At 38.8% G+C, this 18,926-nt stretch overlaps 3 protein-coding genes and 2 non-coding genes across 5 annotated transcripts; all 5 read left to right on the top strand.

The window, feature by feature from the left end:
* Positions 1-547: 547 nt before the first annotated feature.
* LOC137948829 (uncharacterized) lies at positions 548-1,559 on the top strand. Its single transcript, XM_068795008.1, has one exon. The coding sequence runs from the start codon at positions 616-618 to the stop codon at positions 1,342-1,344; it is 729 nt and encodes a 242-aa protein (XP_068651109.1). The 5' UTR covers positions 548-615; the 3' UTR covers positions 1,345-1,559.
* A 7,464-nt stretch (positions 1,560-9,023) lies between these two features.
* LOC137948893 (pyridoxine/pyridoxamine 5'-phosphate oxidase 2) lies at positions 9,024-12,087 on the top strand. Its single transcript, XM_068795103.1, has 7 exons — positions 9,024-9,132; positions 9,220-9,269; positions 9,356-9,413; positions 9,507-9,539; positions 9,711-9,806; positions 11,402-11,569; positions 11,656-12,087. Exons 1-7 carry the CDS (start codon positions 9,040-9,042, stop codon positions 11,755-11,757), a joined length of 600 nt encoding a protein of 199 aa, XP_068651204.1. The 5' UTR covers positions 9,024-9,039; the 3' UTR covers positions 11,758-12,087.
* A 606-nt stretch (positions 12,088-12,693) lies between these two features.
* TRNAM-CAU (transfer RNA methionine (anticodon CAU)) lies at positions 12,694-12,765 on the top strand. Its single transcript has one exon. It is a non-coding gene; the product is annotated as a tRNA-Met (tRNA).
* Positions 12,766-13,196: 431 nt separating this feature from the next.
* LOC137948896 (large ribosomal subunit protein uL1) lies at positions 13,197-15,942 on the top strand. Its single transcript, XM_068795105.1, has 5 exons — positions 13,197-13,317; positions 13,746-13,794; positions 14,616-14,835; positions 15,151-15,522; positions 15,679-15,942. The coding sequence occupies exons 2-5, from the start codon at positions 13,790-13,792 to the stop codon at positions 15,730-15,732; spliced, it is 651 nt and encodes a 216-aa protein (XP_068651206.1). The 5' UTR covers positions 13,197-13,317; positions 13,746-13,789; the 3' UTR covers positions 15,733-15,942.
* LOC137949127 (small nucleolar RNA snoR83) lies at positions 14,143-14,259 on the top strand. The gene has a single exon (XR_011111699.1). It is a non-coding gene; the product is annotated as a small nucleolar RNA snoR83 (small nucleolar RNA).
* Positions 15,943-18,926: the final 2,984 nt, after the last annotated feature.

Here is an 18,926-nt window from a genome sequence, read left to right as displayed (position 1 = left end):
GGGCGAGGCCGAGAGAAGACCGAAAGTTGAGGCCGGAGACGAGAGGAAACTGAGATGGTGGCCGAGATCAACGTTGGGGGCGCAGGGAGACGAAGGACGAGGTCAAAGTCGGGGGCGCAGGGAGACGAGAGAGGGAAGGGAGTGCGGGAGAGAGGAAGAAAAAAGAAAAATGATGACACGTTATGGGGGGGTGCGAGGAGAGAGAGGAAAAAATATGAGCGTCACCCGTCCTTCGAAGAAGATCAAAAAGGGCCTTCTTCCACATGATTGAAATTAAACCGTGGAGATGAAGGGCCCCTTCATCCCCTGCATCGAGATGAAGCTTCATCTGCGCTCCACTAACAATTTCAAGTGTTGAAGGGCGTTATGTGGTTAAAGATCATCTTGTCCTTCAAGTTGACTAACCCCCTAACATAAGTATTCACTTTCACTAAAACAAACAACCACTAACGCAAACAGGTGATTTCAATTTCCCTTTCACCATCCGAATCACTACCCCGAAAGTCGCACACCCGCCCACCCGAAAGATTAAAACGTATTGCTTCCGGCCCCCAAAAGTGTCCCGTCTCAAGACCTTACAACACCACCTCCCCCCACCCCCACCGCCGCCACCAGATGTTCAGGTCGGCGTCTTCCCTCGTCTCCCGATTCTCCGTCGCCCGCCCTCAACTCAGCCGGTCGTATGGCTTGATTCCGATGGTTATTGAGCACACCTCCCGCGGCGAGCGAGCCTACGACATCTTCTCCCGTCTCCTCAAAGAGAGGATCGTCTGCATCAATGGGCCCATCTCCGACGACATCGCCTCTCTCGTGGTCGCCCAGCTTCTCTTCCTGGAGTCCGAGAACCCCATTAAGCCCATCCACCTCTACATCAACTCGCCCGGCGGCCTTGTCACCGCCGGCCTCGCCATCTACGACACCATGCAGTACATCCGTTCGCCCGTCACCACCCTCTGCATCGGCCAGGCTGCTTCCATGGGCTCGCTCCTCCTTACCGCTGGGTCCCCGGGGGAGCGCCGGGCGCTTCCAAACGCCAGGGTTATGATCCACGAACCCTCTGGTGGAGCTTCCGGGAAAGCTAGCGACATTGCTGTACATACCAGGGAAATTCTCAAACTCAAGAAAAAGCTGAATTTGATTTACGTCAAGCATACTGGGCAGAAGCTTGAAACGATTAAGAAGTTTATGCGAAAGGATACGTTTATGTCGCCGGACGAGGCCAAGGAATTTGGGATTATTGATGAGGTGATCGAGCAGCGGCCCTTGTCTCTGGTGACTGATGCGGTGGATGGGACTGATAGTGCGGTCAAGAATAGTAAAGGAAAGGATGAAGGTTCAAGATAGAGAGAGCGATGAGTAAATTTTTGGCAGAAACTAAAATTTCTGAATTAATTGGATAGGTATGCTATTTATTTTCTTTTTTAAAACTCTTTTAGGGTTATTTATTTATCTATTTCGTTTCCTCTCGTGACAGTAGTTGTATAAGCTAACTTTGAGAGACATGGATCTAATCCGGGTTTTTCTCTGGAAAAAAAGCTTTGCTTTCTACTTATTGTTCATTTCTGTTAATGTCATTTCCAGTGTATGTCAAGATATGTGAGTAAAAATCATGGCATAGCGTCATTCCAACAACAAAAAAAAAAAAAAAAAAAAAGAATCATGGCATAGAATGTATTCATGTTTTGCTACTGCCTTTAAGTCTCCACGTCTGGTAAAGTTTTGGAGCTCTGACAATGCATAGGGTTATGAATCCTCAGAAAGCAGGGCAGTAGCATAAGACACTATTCCAAGTTTAAATTCATTGTTAACTTTGCTTAATTTATATTCTATATATTAATATCTCTAAAATTGAACTAGTATTATCTGATACGTACTTTTTCTCTAGTGATCCATAACTAATTTACCCTTCAACTGTTGACTTTTTCTGTGGTCCAATCATTATATAACTCTATATACATTCTTTACTCTCTTTTGGATTTTCTGTTTCTATTTCTTTTTTTCTTCTCTCTCTTTTTGGTTACTATCTCAAGTTCAAAGTCATTTGTACTCTAAATTGAACTAACATGAAAGCAATCAAAGTAGTATTTAGTGAAACTCTTTTATTTTTTATTTTTTTGTTTTGAAAAGTGTGAGAGTTTATTCCAAAAAGATAACAAAATCTTACATAAGGAGTCCCCTTGCAATGAGATTGAAGAGACAGCCCTTCTTTAGCAAGGGAATCACCAATGCTATTGGCTGATCTAGTACATGATACCAAAATCAATTACAATTAGAAACAATTCTAAATTTTCATGGTACGTTGTCCAATGCTTCCAAGGGGGAGTTTTGAGCCTTTAAGCACCATCCAATAACAATGTTGGAGTCGCCTTCAATCCAGATGGAGCTGCCAATTGAATTCTTGAAGATGAGGAGACCATGCTTCATGCTAAGGGACTCGGCAGTGGTGGAATCTCCAGCTCTGATTGGCCTGGAGTATGAAGCAATGGGCATCCTCTCATGAGTTTGGAAAATGCCCCAGATTCCAGCTGGCCCGAGACATCCCAAAGCACCTCTACCAAAGTTTAGTTTCATGACCCTATGAGGAGTCCATTTAACCACTTTGACAGGCTTAGGAACTGATATCGAAGCAATAATTCTTCAATCACCTTGTATGATCCCGCTGTTAGGGCTTGAAAATCCTTCTAGGTGGCAATCTAGGGTAAAATGGCCCTGAAAATGTGATCAATGACGTGGCCTTGGCTGTTGCTTTTACCATTGAATTGTCGATTGCTTTGCTCAAGCCTGATGCTGCAATTAATGTGCGTCAGGCAAGCGGAGAGGAGGGGTTTCCCCATCTTGGAGAGGCTGCATCCAGACAATGGACAAGGTTAGTGAGGCATCCTGAGAGACAAGGCGTGATACCCAGCCTGCTGATGAAGTGGGACCAGATGCTCAAGGCGAACTCGCAATGGAGAAGCTAGTGCTTGATGATTTCCTCTTCAACGTTATAGAGGGGGACAAGGAGTAAGGGACTATAGATCCTCTTCTTAGGTTGTCTAGAGTCAAAATTCGGCTCCAGATTGCACTCCACATGAAGAATCTAATTTTAGGTGGTGTGAGAGCTTCCATGCATGAGGCACACTGTGGGCAGAGGAGCTGGTCTCATTAGTGACCAGGCTCCTTTGCGGATTTAATACCCGGTCCCAACCTCTTAGGCTTTCATATGTTGCTCCACTTGACAAGGTGGTGCTTGAAACTCTCAGTTCCACCTCTCTGCATGAATCTTTTTTTAAGCTTTTCAATTTTTTCTACCACAATGGCTAGACAAGGAAGGAAGGAGAGGAAATATGTTGGGAGCCCGATATTGGTGGAACTAAGGAGTTTAAGCCCACCCGCTTTTGGCAGCAACTTAGCTTCCGAGTCAACAACTGTTTATCTAATTTCTTGATCACGTGTCCAAAGGTGTTTATGTGGCCTAGATGCTAATAATAGCAGGCCAAGATAGGTGGCAGGAAGATCAGTATGTACAACACAGCAGTCCAGCCAATCTTCTTCTGTTCTCCTCATCCAAATTAAACCAAAAAGGGCCGATTTGGTCCAGTTATTTTTTTTGCTAAAGGACAATTCGAAGAACTCCAACAAAACCCTCATCTTGAGCACCTGCTTCTCTGAGCCAACACCAAAGAGGATGATGTCATCGGCAAACTGGACCATTGGGATGTCCAGCCTCTCATTTTAGAAATTGGATTGAGCCAACCCTCCCTTCTAGATGCATGGATGAGTGTGCATAAGTGTTCTTCAATTACATTGAAGAGTAGTGGGAATAATGGGCCCTCCTGCCAAATACTCGTTGCCTTGTAGTGCCCACATGTTGTGCCGTTAATGAGGGAGTAGGAAGCTGAATTTATGTAGCTGCTAATTAGTATCTTCACTTCATTCTGAACCCCATCTTTTCAAGGGTTAAATCAAGAAGATTCTAGTTTACTTGATCAAAAGCATTCTCCAAGTCAAGTTTTAGAGCAATCTAGCCTCTCTTCCTTTCATCAAGCAGTCAAAAACTTTCATGAATGGTCATTACCGAATCCAAAATGCTTCTACTAGTTAAGAACACACTTTGGCCATGATGAATCACCAGAGGGAGTGTGCCTCTGAGTCTCATAATGAGCTATGATTTTGTACTGACTGGAGACCAAGCTGATTGGCCGAAAGTCCCTAGAGTATTCAGCTTGGGAAGTCTTCGGGACCAATGCAATGAAGGAATCACCTACCGCCCTGCTTGTAATCCCATTAGCATGAAACCGTGAGCATCTCTCTTCATGAACTTCCATCCCATTTCAAAGAACTCTCTATTGAACTTGTGGGATCCAGGGGCTTTATCATTTCCGCATCTTAGTGATGGTTTCTTCAATTTTTTGTTTGAAAAGGTGAGCTCAATTAACCCTCAAAAGCTTCTAGGATTTTTTTTGAATTGTAAGCCTTCTAATGTCAGCCTTACAGCTGTGTCCTCAAATTGTTCTAAATATAAACCAATTAAACAATTAGTTATAGTGGTTCTATATGTTGTTATCTCTCTGTTGACATTTTGAGAGGTAACCTCCTTTTAAAAAAAGGACATTTAGAGAGGTAACCTGTTAAACTGCCTTTGGCCTAAGGAGATGGCATAGGAAAATATAGTGTTCCCATCACTCTCCACCAGCCCACTTGGACTGAGCTCGTTGTTTCCTACGAATACACTCACTGACAATTACATCTTGGAGTTCAAAGTGAAGGGAAGTGTGAAGATTAAACTTGGAGGGATTGAGTTGTCTGCTTTTCTTTGCACAGTCGAGATCAGCAACTTGGGTGAGGAGGGCTCTTTTTTGTCTACTCTAGCAATGTGGATTAGCTTCGACCAGGTTTTGAGTAGAGACTTTAACTTTTTTAGTTTTAAGCCCAACCTCTACCTCATGGCTCCTCTCACTTCAATTTCATTCCCATTGCTCGACCAGCTTGTCAAAGTCTTTTTCCCACAACTAAGCTGTTGTCAAGTCTAAAAGGTTTAGCCCCCATCGCCAAATTTGGTGTCCAGCAAAATGGGACAAGGGTCAGAGGTAGTTCTATCCAAAATCTGGCCATCCACATCTTCATAGAATTGGCTCCAATCAAAGGACATAAAAAAAATCAAGCTTTGATAGGATAAGTCTCCTTTGCTTATTACTCCAAGTGAATTGCTCTCCAAAAGTGGGGATCTCCTCAAGCTTGCACCTGCCAATGAAGTTACAAAAGACCCTGATTGAGGAAGTGACTTTGGGGGTTGGGGGAGATCTCCCATTGCATACATTAATGGCTTTGAAATCTCTAGCCAAGTACCACGACATGCTCCAAACATGCATGAGGTCCGACAACTCCTCCCAGAATGTAGTTCTCGGCCAGTATCTTGTGGGACTGTACACTCTAGCAAAACACCAGTTAGCTCCCTAGTCTTAGTCTATGAGGTTCAAACCAATAAAGTGGGCTCCCACCACCTCATCCAGCACATCAATCTAGTTGCAGTCCCACATGACAAGTAGGTCACCCGCATGGCCAATGGCATCAATAACTCTCCATTGAATGCTGCCAGTATTCCAAAGATCCCTGATAATAGCCTCAGAGATAGGTTGGAGTTTAGTTTCTTGAAGGACAACCAGTCATGCTTTGTAGGTTAGCAGAGAGTACCTTATTATTGCCCCTTCCTACCACTGCCAAGCCCCTGAATTTTCCGTGAGACCACTATCATCTTTCTCCATTATTTGGGTTTTCTACTCATTCAGTTAGGACCCTGGGCAGCTGCTTTTATAAGTAGCCCTCACAATGCGTGCTAACTCCATCATCCCCCTCCACATGTTTTTCCGTCTAAAGGGCTTCCACAAGTTTCTCTGATCTTGATTTGCCCTATTTGTCCATCTTGCCTTTGCCTTTGCTAGCCTTCCTAGCTCGTCTGTCGCTACACTGAGCGACTGCTCCTTTGTCTTTCTGCTCAGAAGAGGTTTTCCTTGGACTACCCTGACCAAAGCTTCTACAAGGGATAAGGTAATAGGGGGATTGTAGTTCAAAATTCTGGTGTCCTAGATTGGGTACGAGTCGGGCTCATTAAGCAGAAGAGACACTTGTTACTGTTGTTTCTTTTTAGTTTCTGGGGAATTTAGAGAGTAGAGATCAGTTAGGAGAAGCCATGACTCTCAAAGAGGAAGCATCAGGTTCTGTGACGATGTCCAAGGTGGTTGTTTGGTGTATTTCTGAGAAAAGGGGAAAGGGGTTTCAGCTGCCAAATTTCAAAAATGAGTTACACTGGGTTGTGGAGCCTTTGTCCAAGTTAGCTCGGTTTTGTCTTCTTTGTTCTTGCTATCCCCAAGCAAGTCGAACTTTCTTGAACATCAGCTTAATCTAGAAATCTTCCTTCCTTGGATTTTGATCAAGTGTTGGATTTTCAATTGAGATGGGAGCATTACAATAATTTTGGTACTGTTCATTTTGCTTCTTATCTGGGTGTGTCCATCCATGTCGTGGAAGCACCTGAAGTCTTTGGCTATCTTAGTGAAAATATCATCACACCAGTGCACCACAGCCAACCACCAATTTTTGACCCACTGCTCAAGTCCATTGCCTGGCTTGGCCGGGGACCATTCTTGAAGGGAGATAATTGGTTTGTGAAAGAGGCATTTTCCCGTTATTCTAGACTCTCTCCTTGTCTTGAGGTGTATGGAACCTGACAAGCCATTGGCTTTTGTCAAGTAGATAAATCGTGGGGGTACAAATGAGCTCCAGTGCTTTTTCATTCAAGCCCCAGCATCAGGCCCTGCACTCAGTCCCTCTCCCATCGTCACAATGAGACAGCCTGACAGCTCTTTCCTTCCATTATCGAGGACATACTCAGGAATCACAACCTCGCTGCTAGACTTTGTAGCAATCTCTTTCCCTCGGGCACTATGATCCATAATTGTGGCTTCTCTTCCCATCGTGGGTCCATTCCTCAGAAGTTCAGAGAAGTGAGGTCCAGCACTATCATTATTTGATCGATCAAGAAGGGAGGAAGCCACTAAAGGCATTCCAGGAATTGTTTCTAGCCAAAACCAGTGGATGTGAGCTCTGGAATATAGATCCTGGCCAGGATTTGTCTTCCTCTGATCTCCACAACTTTACACTCCCTTCTGTTTCTGTATTGGAAATTTGACATTGGCTGCTTGATGATGTTCTTGCAAGCAATGGTGGGAATACTAATAAAGGAAGATTAGTCTCTATTCTTCACTGTGGCCCTGAAGACTTCCTTCCTCAAGAGAACCCTTCCACCTCCATCATGTGAGTCATTTGGTACTGGAAAAGTAAAGGTCTGTTGCTGTTCCCCCTTCAATTCTCCATATGGGACTTCTCCCTTGCTTTTCTACCATTTTTCATCCAGCCCCATCCTTAAGAGTCCTTGGTCTCAGCAGTCTCCCGTCATGCCACCCTTGCTAGAGCTCCTCTTATCACCTTGTTGCTTCTTGATCCTCCATCTTGCCCAGAACCTCTCACTCTCACTCACGATCCTCTGCCTCTCGTTCTTGCTCCTCTTGCGCCAGCACTTCAGTGAAACTCATTTGGATGAGTGATTTTGAATAATCTACTTCAATAAAGAAAAATCCAGAAAATGGTTACTAGTCTTCAACTGATAAAAAAAACTTTAAGTATAACTAAAAGTGCATAACAACAGGGATGATCCTGTTTTGAGTGTTTTTTTTTTTTTTTTTTTGAAAAGGAGTGTATAATAAGGGGTAGAATTCGCATTATGCCTGAAAACTTGAAGGTGAAAATTTTATATATGGATTGTTGTGAGGGATAGAATTTTCACATTCAAATAATTTGGTCAAAAGAGGAGTCCCTATGACAAACAGTTTGCACTCTCTGTGGACCCATTGAAGAGACAATTGACCATCTTCTCATTCACTGTTATACAGCGAGAGTCCTTCTCAAGCTGGACTTCTTTGATGCTTACCCTCACTTTCCTGGATCTGCTCCAGCAAATGGTTGACATTAAGATCCCCTTATTGGGGTAGGTTGATTTGGAAATCTTTCCTCTCTTTCATTCCCTGAAGCATTTGGAATGGAAAAGACAGAAGACATTTTAACAGAAAAGCTACCACAAGGTGAAAAATGATTGAAGACATTCAGCAAGTGACCACTTGGATCTGCACTCTGTCTGAATTTCATGATATTTTGGGAGGAATGATTAGAAGTGAGTGGAACCTGGTATTTAACATGTCTGTCCCTAAATGGCACTCCATTGTTGAATGGTTCCATCTCTTTCTATGGAAGAATCAAATTAATTTTGATGGGTACTTGAAAGGCAGCCCTGGATCATCCGGAATTGAGGAACCTTTCGAAGACAATGGATCAGTTACTCTCTCATACTCAGGACTGCTTGGGATGATCAGACTCAACCACAGCTAGGACAAGTGTTGTCCTTCGGCGTTTGAAGCTTTACATAGATACTTATCAGAGCTCCCTCAACCATCACATTTAATATATTATTAATTTTCCTTAATTTTCAAATTATTTATCAATTAATAGATAATAAACAGATAGAAATTAAATGATTAATTTTTTAAATATTAAGTCCTATTAATTAACCACTAGTATCGATCATTATTGCTCTAAATTATCTTTTATAAATAAATTAATAATTGGTAATTATTTTGGCATCTACATTATTGATATTAATTAGTAATTAATATACTTCAAAATTATTATTACTCTATTACTACTTAGTACTTAGTTATTCATTAGTTATTATTTCTATTATTTATTGATATATTGTAACAATTAGTTTCTATTATTATCAATAATTATTGTCCTAAAATTAAAATAAACATTAAAATATGATAAAGACAATTAAAATCTGGGTTGGCTAGGCCGAATCGCGAGTTGACGGCAGAGTCGCCAATGGTTCATTTACGACCATGTCAGTAACAGGAATTGCTTCTTTTGAGTGTAACAAAAGTTACTTGCACGTGCGAGAGTTCTGTATATTTCAACATAGTTTATTGGTTACATCCATAATCATCGAAAATGGCCGCATCGTCCGCTGCACCTTGGAAGCCGCTGCTTCTCGATGCATTGCGGTTGAACACCCACGTCCGACACTCTTCCTACTTTCAGCTCGTTAGTCGCAGTTTCATCAAACAAAACCCCATGTCGATTTCCTTTTGTATCAGCTTTTCATCTAATTCTTAATTTGATGATTTTCAGGCAACTGTCGGTGCTAATGGCAGGCCGTCCAATCGCACTGTGGTCTTCAGGTCATTCCTTCTTTCATTCTTTTGATATGGAGTTCCTTCCTTGTTGCTGCCAATTAAAATTTGGATTTCAACTCTTGCCGTCTCAGGGGGTTCCCGGACGGCTCTGATAGGATTCAGATTCATACAGATAGCCGGTGTCGGAAGGTTTTTAACATATTATTTGCTGTTGAGTGTCAACTTTCTTTACTAGACTCACTATGCACCATTGGAATGATACTTCTCTTTTTATTACTTCAGATTGAAGAGATAAGACATTGTCCCTATGGAGAGGTAATATGACTTCGATCTTGATAGGTAATTCTACTCTTTTTTGTTTTTTAGGTAAGATAAGAAGCTACTTACATCTTGTTTCAGTATGCTGTGAATCATTTTTTCTTTTTAGTTAGTTGTCTACTGCTTCGAGATTTTTGTTCAGCTTCCAGAGATTTTTGTTCTTTGTAGGTCTGCTGGTACTTCGCTGACTCGTGGGAACAATTTCGGATCAGTGGGAAAATAGAGATAGTTGATGGGTTGAATACTGATCCCTTGAAGCTTCAGGTACGAATGTGTAGTTAACTCTGTAAATATATTAGAGGGCTATAGAGGTTCTACAGTTGCAAATTTTATGGACAAGCTTTCAATGTCTAAAGATGTTGTGTTGACGTTCCTTTAATCTACGCTTAACAACACAAACAAGATAATAGTTTGATATACTTTGTTCGCTAAATGGAATAGTTAAATTTGATGAGGTACCACAAGGTCAATGAAATCAATTAATCATTAGCAATGAAAGAGGAAATGCCTGGCCAAAGGAGAGGAAGGTTTGAGTATGATGAAAATGATTTAAAACTACTTTCAGCACCTTAATCTTGGGAAGTCTTTGACAACTGTATTAGTCTAGCGTGGCCATAGAATTGAGACCTGATCATTTGACATGGTCTTTTTATGTCCTTCTTTCTTGCATTTTACAGATCCTAGAAATCCGCTTAATTGTGAACCAGGTAACTTAGACTAGGTTCTGTACAGAACTACCTTAGAAAAGTTAAGAACAGTTTAGAGCTTCATTTTTCTAATTTTATGTAATTTGTAAAGACACTGGGATTTGAGCCGAGTGGTCCCTCTGATTGATCTGGACTATTCACTTCACTTGTTCAATTGATTCTTTTGGCTATGAAGCATTGGTTTTGTAGGTCTTTTCTACACCCTTAGGTTTGTTTCACTAGAGATATCTTATCCTTGTATGTTACATGTGAATCCTCTAGCAATTACACACTATGCTTGAAAAGTACTAGTGTTTATCAGAAATAAATGGAGAATTAGGTTTATATTGGAAGTATTTCACTGTTGGAGGAATATGTCTGTGACAGCTTTTTTAAAAGACGTGGATTAAAATTTAATCAAGTGTATTTACCTTTGCCTTACCACGTATGGAACAGGGTATAGGATATGAGAGAAACACAATTAACTCTTCCTTTTAAGCTCTAGGTATGCTTTCTGCAGCGCACAAGACATAAGCTATAAATTTAGAACTGAAATTGGATAACTGAAAAAGAAAAAAAGAATAAATATTTTATTGAATGCACTTACATATATAATTCATCGATATCGACCAATGACATATCATTATAATGTTAATATCTCTGGGAGGCATTCCTGGAGTATATATTTGAGCTGTGCTGGTTTATTTGGATGGAAGGCAGGATAGGATTCTATGGACATCCTGGGATGCAGATATATGGGATGACCATGTTCTAAACTGTTAGCATAATCTGCTTTGTTAGGTGCTTAGATTGGGTCTATTAGATCACGGAGCTAATGTCAGGCAGAAAATAGTGAGAAATGTCATAAAGTGATATTTGACCACAGATTCTGAGATTCGACCATTCTAGATCACGCTTTCAGAATGCATTAAAAGGAAAAATGAATACCCTGTAAAAGGCATTGAGGAAATGCTAATTCGTCATTCATCTTTACGTAGTTCTGGAATCAGTGGGATTTGTCTTAAAGCCTGTTCCATTTATTTATTTATTTTTGCAATCGATTTTAGCTATTGCAATTCTCTTCCTTTTGGATATGCTTTCTACATAATATTTATTTTTCTGAATATACATGCCCTGACATTCTAGTTGATCATGTGTTTATTTTTAACACAGCTCAGGGAAAAAAATTGGTTCTCCAGTTCTTTAAAGTCCAGGACTCAGTATTTAGGACCTGGCCCTGGTCTGCCGCATCTGAGTGAAGAACAACATGGGGAACCTCTTTTGGACCAATCTACTGGTCCTACTGCTGCATTTTGCCTCCTATTACTGGACCCAGAACAGGTTAAGCAGTCAAGTTAGGGTTTAGTTTTGATATTGGGAAGTGATGGTAATAGTTCTTAAGCCATGGATGCTGTTTCCATTGTCAGGTTGATTACTTGAACCTGAAGAGCAACAAGAGAGTGATGTTCGTTTCAAGACAAAATGGTGCAAGTAATCACTGTTGGGTGGAGGAGGAAGTCAATCCTTAAGAATCATGTCCCATCAGATGATGAGATATCAGCATTTAATTGTTGCCAACAGTTGCACCAGAAGCTCTTTCAAATGTTCTGAGTGGATAAGTTTCAAGAGCTAAGCTTATTTGAAACAAGTAAAAGAGTTTGACGTTAGATTCAACAGATATATTTGCAGAAAAACAATAGTGCCTCTTTCATTGTTCTAAAATGATTATACAGGATCAACTTGCAGAGCATCAGAAAGGAAAAAGCTTATTGAAAACAGATCAAACACTGTACACAGATTACTGCTTTCTCACGGAAGTGTTGAACTGCTTTCTGTCTTCACAATGAAAACCATGTCAAGTCCCCAAGACAGATGTATGTCTAGATGTTTATATTTAAATATTATTTAGTGTATTTACAGATTTTTCAAGATTTAATAATTTAATTTGAAATGTTATGTATCTAGTTAATATTTACAGATAGACAATCGTATAAATAAATAAATAAATAACTTTTTTCATATAGAACAGGTAAAGGAATAAGTACCAGAAAAATTTTAACAAACAAAATATCTAGAATGAAATAAAAATTGATTTGATTACTTTCCAAGTCTTTTTTAAAAATATTTATTTTCTTCAAAACCTATGTGTCATTTAATAAGTGACTTAATTTATCTTAAGAAAAACATTTTAAAAAAGAAAAAAACTATACGACGTTGGCTGCATATACTGTACGAACTTAATGGACCCATCGAACCAGGTCAGGGACCAGAAACTAACCTGGGTGATGGTCATGTCTGGACGACGGGGTCGAACCTAGCCATGGAGATTGAAGGGTAGTTAATGGTGTGGATGAGATCGTCGTGAAAGCATCTGCAGTCGTTCCTCTTTCCTCGAATGCCATTCTTGGGGAATTCAACAGCTGTTGAATCTATTAAATATATCTTAGCCGTTACAATCTCAACTAATCAGAGTGGCGCAGCGGAAGCGTGGTGGGCCCATAACCCACAGGTCCCAGGATCGAAACCTGGCTCTGATAAGAAGTGTTTTTTTTTTACGTCCCTTAGTCGCTCTCGGAACTGGGACTCACGCCGACTCGTTTCATAATCACTTTAAAATCCATTAATGAGATTTTCTAATTTAGAATTCTAGTACTTAATTGGTCAATTGATTAATTTTTTATTTGAGTAATAAATTACTCGATTGACCTTACTTAGCTAACAATTAAGTTCAGTATCTAATAGTAAATAACTAATATTAATCACGTCAAATTATTAAAAAGATTTGCTTTCGTGGGTTTGGATCTTGACGAAGATTACTCGAGATGGGCTGTAAATTGTCTTGGGTTCTAGCCAGAGTGGGCACTAGACAGGGTTGGCCCACTCGAGTGACTCCGAATCCTTAGTCATGAACCTCGTAAATTCAACCATTTTTGGCCCAAATAGCTTCAACGGAAACCCTAATTTGCTCCGCTCGTGTATCATAAAATTCTTCTTAAGCACGACCCCCCCCGACGCCCTATCTTCTTCTCTTTGAGGGTCGTGCATTCCTGTGGTCGCCGCCGCTGCGCTGGCTCTGAAACCCTCCTCCGGTACTGCCTCCTGCTTAATGTCATCAGACTCGTCTTTCCCCACCATTGTTGGCTTTTCCTCTTCATTTCCAGAGTATCACTTAAGAGTTTTTTTACTGGTTTTTGTGTTGCTTTTGTTTCTCAAGTTTGTTTTTATCATGGAATCACTTTCTCCCATTAGTGAGTGTGAAGAAAATAAGTGCATTTCGAGATTGCTTGAGAATACAATAGCAGATCTTTCAAAAACGTGTTTGTCATTTTTTCTTCGTGTTCAAGAAAGAAAAAAAACGAGAAAAGCAGCTCTTTTCTCAGGTCTCTTGTTTTTCCTTGTTAGTGGTTTTCATGATCTTGATCAAGATTGTTGATATTGTTGTACTGATTCCTTGCATCTAACTCATGATCCTATCTTCTTGCTTGTTTATTTATTATTTGTTCTTACATATGTGCAGGGAGTTTGACACCCATTCTGTGTGATATATAACGCGAAGCTACGATGAGGTATGTTTGTTTGAAGATGTAACCATTTTTTTTTTTTCGTACGGGATCTATAGTGTAGCTCGCTCATTATATAAATACACGTGAAAGGTTTCTTATCTTTGTGTTTTAAATGCGGTTTTTATTTGATGAAATTGATAGCAGTTTTGGATTAGTTCACACTTGAGCGAGACTCTTTACTGACTGATGATGGAGTGAGACTCTTCTATACCTGATTTATTTCTTGGGGATAATTTGCTTTTCGAATGGACAATCATTAGTATACTGATTTGCGTAACAAATTTTTTTCATCAATGTCGAAATTTCTTCTTCTCGTCTTTCAATTCAACTGATGCTGTTTTGGCCTTCATAATCCCAAACGATTTTATTGTGTTCGTTTGATTCATGGGGGGCCTATATTTACTATGGAAGTTTCGCTGATGACACTTTGCTTCTCGAGGTGTCTCAATAGTATCTTCCCGCACATTTCATTGCTAACTGTACAAAATTTCACTTATTATCTCCTAATCTTAGTGAGATGTAACAGAACCGGTGCTTAACCGGGCTTATATGACCAAGTTCTCGCTTTCTAAAAAAAAATGACCAAGTTCTTAATCTTATTAAACCTAAAATTTTTCAGTAGGTTGTAACCTTTTCATGAACCTACTTATTGCACAGTGAAAGTTGTATCTGTTTTGGGTGCCCTTGGTTCTGCTAATATGTTTTGTGTAACACATCAATTCTGTGTCTATACTGAATGACAAATAGTAGGCTAGTATAAGTAAGCACTTGAGATCCACCTTGGTCTGTGGTGCTGATTTTCGTTTGTCCTTTTTATTTTTCAGTAAGCTTCAGAGTGATGTCCTGAGAGAAGCCATTGGGCAGGTCATGGGTGATGTTAAGGAGAAGAACCGTAAGTTTACAGAGACTATTGAGCTCCAAATTGGACTCAAGAATTATGATCCACAGAAGGACAAGCGTTTCAGTGGCTCTGTTAAACTGCCTCATATTCCTAGACCAAAAATGAAAGTCTGCATGCTTGGTGATGCACAACATGTTGAAGAGGTAAGTAGTACTTCTTTGTTTTTGGATCTTGCATGTGTGATGCAATGGCACTTGATATCATGAAAGCAATATTATTTCAGAATGAAATGAAGAGGATTTCCATTTTCAAAAAAATGAAAGGAAGAGTTTTGAAAGTGCATAGCAAGTAGTATTATTTTTCATTAAAAAAGCAGTAGATATGTCACATAAGCATATGATCACCTATCTTTTGGTCAAGTTTAGATTACGTATGGGTGTTTAGTCCAAGTGGAAGGCCGAATTGGGTTTCACCCATTATGCCCTATGGGTGTTTAATCCATTGCATCACTGCTGCAGGCTGAGAAGATGGGTTTAGATTACATGGATGTGGAGGCGCTAAAGAAAATGAACAAGAACAAGAAGCTGGTGAAGAAACTAGCTAAGAAGTACCATGCTTTCCTGGCTTCTGAGGCAATTATTAAGCAGATTCCAAGACTTCTTGGTCCAGGTCTTAATAAAGCGGGAAAGTTCCCTACTCTAGTATCTCACCAGGAGTCTCTGGAATCTAAGGTAAACGAGACCAAAGCCATGGTCAAGTTTCAGCTTAAGAAGGTTCTGTGCATGGGCGTTGCTGTTGGCAATTGTGGAATGGAAGAGAAACAAATTTTCCAGAATGTGCAGCTCAGCGTCAACTTCCTTGTTTCTCTCCTGAAAAAGAACTGGCAGAATGTAAGTATTTTGTAGAAATAGTCCATTTGCTTGTGTGAGCCACATGGTGTATGCATAGTGATATGTATCATAAAGCATCCATCCGTGATTTTATGCTGCATATTTGTTTGTAGAATTGTGTGAGAGTCTCATTCGTATATTTTGCTTGTATACCAGGTTAGGTGCTTGTATCTGAAGAGTACGATGGGGAGACCATACCGTGTGTTCTAGAGTTTGTCAGGAAGCCTATTGCATTACTGGGAATGAAACCCCCCGCGACACGGAGTTTTGGTAGTAGTTTAATCTGCTTTTCTGTTTTCATTCCAGTGAAGAACTGACAACCATTGTTTATTTAGTTTATCTTATTATCAGGACAAAGTTGTTCATTAAGAAAAAAAATACTTGGGTCAGTGGAAGATTTGTGTTTCTATTTTTGTTGTATCTTCAGTTTCAACAATGTGTAGCCATTTTTTCCTGGGTTCATTTGCTAATTTGATTTTTCTTTCAATATCATAATTAAAGGGTTTTATGAAACTCAAAGCTCTGTTTCGTAGTAAGAAAACTCTTTATGGAGAGGGATGCCTTTCCTAAATTCCGTATGTTTTGTTTCTACTGTCATGGTATGTGTTTCTTATGGGGGGGGTTAGTCTAACATGAAGTGAGATGAGTTAGTCCCGTATTATTATGTAGTTCATTAGACTAAGGGGTTAATAGTTCAAAGCTTTTTTTTTTTATCATATATATTTCAATGAAAAGCAATTTAAACTCTTGTGGCATATTTAGTTATAATTCATTGAAAAGCATAATTAACCTTTATATTATTCATTTAGGTTACATTATTTCTTGCAAGATCTTCATTGGGTTTTTTTTATTTATCAAGCCCATTGATTACAATCCGTAATTGTCCAAGTTAGTAATCAAACAGATACTAGATGCATGGACGATCTGCACTTGGTAACTCTCCTATCTTTAACGTTGGAAAGCAAAATTTAGTATTGCCAAGAGTTGATGATCTTACCAAGGCTTTTAGATTGGGTGGTTGATTCTACAACTGTAGTAATAACCTCAATGAAACCCACGCTTTGCTTTAGAGGCTTCTATTCAGTCAACTGGATGGAGTATCTCACCATCGGATGTTGTTTTTAGCCCTTTTCTCTACCATTGGGTAGGTCGAGTCAGCTCGACCTTCTGGGGTGTGACCTCTAGTTGACTTGAGATTGTCTCCTCTATGTGCACTTTTACATGAGTTCAAATTAAATAAAGTTTCCTAATTTTAAGCCTACAAGGATTAAAACTTTCTTTTAAATAAAAACTCCTAATCCTAGAGTGATTGAGCTACAAACTCCCAAGTTCACTTCATCCACGACTTTTTACTCCACTGTTTAGCACACAATTCCATCGTCTAAGACTCTTTCAGGCTGTTCCAGCTTGACACGAATACAGCAAATTGAGCCCCATAAGCACAACGTGATTTTCTATTATTCATGTTTTATCCACTCTTTCTTTTAGGGTCTGTTAGTGCCCCCCGCCCCCGCTTGGAAATTTATATCCCTAGAAAAGCTAGGAATACTTTTGCTAGGATATAGATATTTCTAAGAAACCTTAAGATAAAATCCTATCAATGTCTTATTAGGAAATTACATGGAAAATTTTAGAATTTTTCAAGGAAAATTAAATTAATTTTTTAGTACATTTTTTCAGGGAAATAAATAAAAATTAATAATCAATTTCATACTTATCCGATAAATTTCAGTAATAAAAATATCAAATAAAAATTTTAATTATTTTTTTTATCTAAAAACAAATTGGTCATGTTAAATCAACTATTATACTCTACATAATTGTCCTACATTTGAGTTGTTATATTGTTACAAAAATGGTTAGGTAATTCAATTTGTTCATTTCTCCTCTCCTTGATCTTGTTCAAATGCTATATCATCCTCAATAAATTCTATTGTTTCCTCTCCTTTAATCCCTTCATCATTGCGATCAGATATCCGTATAAAATTGTGAATGATACAAAATGCAATGATAGTTCTCACCTGAGTCTTGTACAAGTTTGGAAGTGCTCGATCCAAAATTGCAAACACTTGCTTCCACATACCAAAAGTCCTTTCAATTGTGCTTCTTAATGATGAATAACGATGATTATATAATTCTTCTGCAATCTCAGGGAGATGATTTTCATCATATTCATTTAAATGATATCTAGTTGAACGAAAAGGAGCCAAAAAATAGTCAAGTTAGTATCCCAAGCATCTACCAAGAAGTGCTTTCCTACAATATGAAATAATATAATGATTAATATGAATAAAGATAACATGTACAAAAATAAATAAATAAAATAAACATATTACCTCTTGGGACGACAAGCCCGTTCGGTGCATCTAATACATGTATCAAAATGCGAGCATCAGTTGTTGATCTTTCCTACCCAGTTACTAAAAAAGTGAGGTCGATAGAAAAATTACATGTTGCCATCACATTTTGTGATAAGTATTGTTTCTGATTCCAAAACCTAGCAGTGTCATTGCCAATAATTCGAGCCTTTATATAAGTTCCATCAATTGCTCCAATGCAATTATGAGATTTGCATATTGAAAATTAATATAATTATTCTTTTAAATTAATAAATACATAAATAAAAGTTACAATAGTTGTTTACCTTGATATATGGATAATACTTCTTATTTCTTGTTATTTTTGGATTAACATATCTAGTTGAAGGACATATGTAATCATTTTTCGTATCGCCTTTAGTACTATTGAAATATGTACTAATAGTCCAAATTGAGCATCTAAAACGTTCCAATGACACTAGATACCATTGGCCCTTACCTATAGTAACCATGAATATAGTAACTTGTTCTTCAATTTTAATGATCTTGGTGTCCACAAGAAGTCTCCTACTTTTTAGTAAATTACAGAGGTTGGTAAAAACATATGGTCTCATCCTATACACACGTCTAAACAGATGTTCATTATGTTCCAACATTAAACATATATGAGCCCTTCCACCCAATCCAATTTTTTGAGGCACATATACATTTCAAAATAAATTGATATGATAACTAGGGAAGTTCTTATTGATCCTAAAACAACAACAACAACACTCTCATTGCTAATATTCATTGTAATTTTAACATCTGTATAATGACAAAATATCAATATTAAACTATATAAAAAATACATAAAATTAAATACTCATTAATACTAACATGAAAATTCACATATATAACTACAAATTCATATATAACATTAACACAATCATTATCATTGTTAATAAGAGAAATCAAAACATAAAAGTCAACTACAAAAATCCATAATATAATGATTATAACACGAACAAATTAACATGGTTTCTTCCTATTACATCATCCTATTGCATCCTCTTATTTCTGCTTTCTTCATAGAGGAACTTTAAA

Source organism: Aristolochia californica, unplaced genomic scaffold (genome assembly GCF_029961685.1).
Source record: "Aristolochia californica isolate CCGP_79_NKW_82.1479 unplaced genomic scaffold, dmAriCali1.0.hap1 SCAF_13, whole genome shotgun sequence".
NCBI lineage: Eukaryota > Viridiplantae > Streptophyta > Magnoliopsida > Piperales > Aristolochiaceae > Aristolochia > Aristolochia californica.
Note: the sequence above shows the minus strand (reverse complement) of the source record. Positions and strands in the feature narration are given on the sequence as shown.

Coding starts and splice junctions, on each gene's coding strand:
- LOC137948893 (XM_068795103.1), top strand. CDS start 9,040: ATGGCCGCATCGTCCGCTGCACCTTGGAAGCCGCTGCTTCTCGATGCA. Junction 9,270..9,355: donor AATCGCACTGTGGTCTTCAG/GTCATTCCTTCT, acceptor TTGCCGTCTCAG/GGGGTTCCCGGACGGCTCTG. Junction 11,570..11,655: donor TATTACTGGACCCAGAACAG/GTTAAGCAGTCA, acceptor TTCCATTGTCAG/GTTGATTACTTGAACCTGAA.
- LOC137948896 (XM_068795105.1), top strand. Junction 14,836..15,150: donor ATGCACAACATGTTGAAGAG/GTAAGTAGTACT, acceptor TCACTGCTGCAG/GCTGAGAAGATGGGTTTAGA. Junction 15,523..15,678: donor TGAAAAAGAACTGGCAGAAT/GTAAGTATTTTG, acceptor CTTGTATACCAG/GTTAGGTGCTTGTATCTGAA.
- LOC137948829 (XM_068795008.1), top strand. CDS start 616: ATGTTCAGGTCGGCGTCTTCCCTCGTCTCCCGATTCTCCGTCGCCCGC.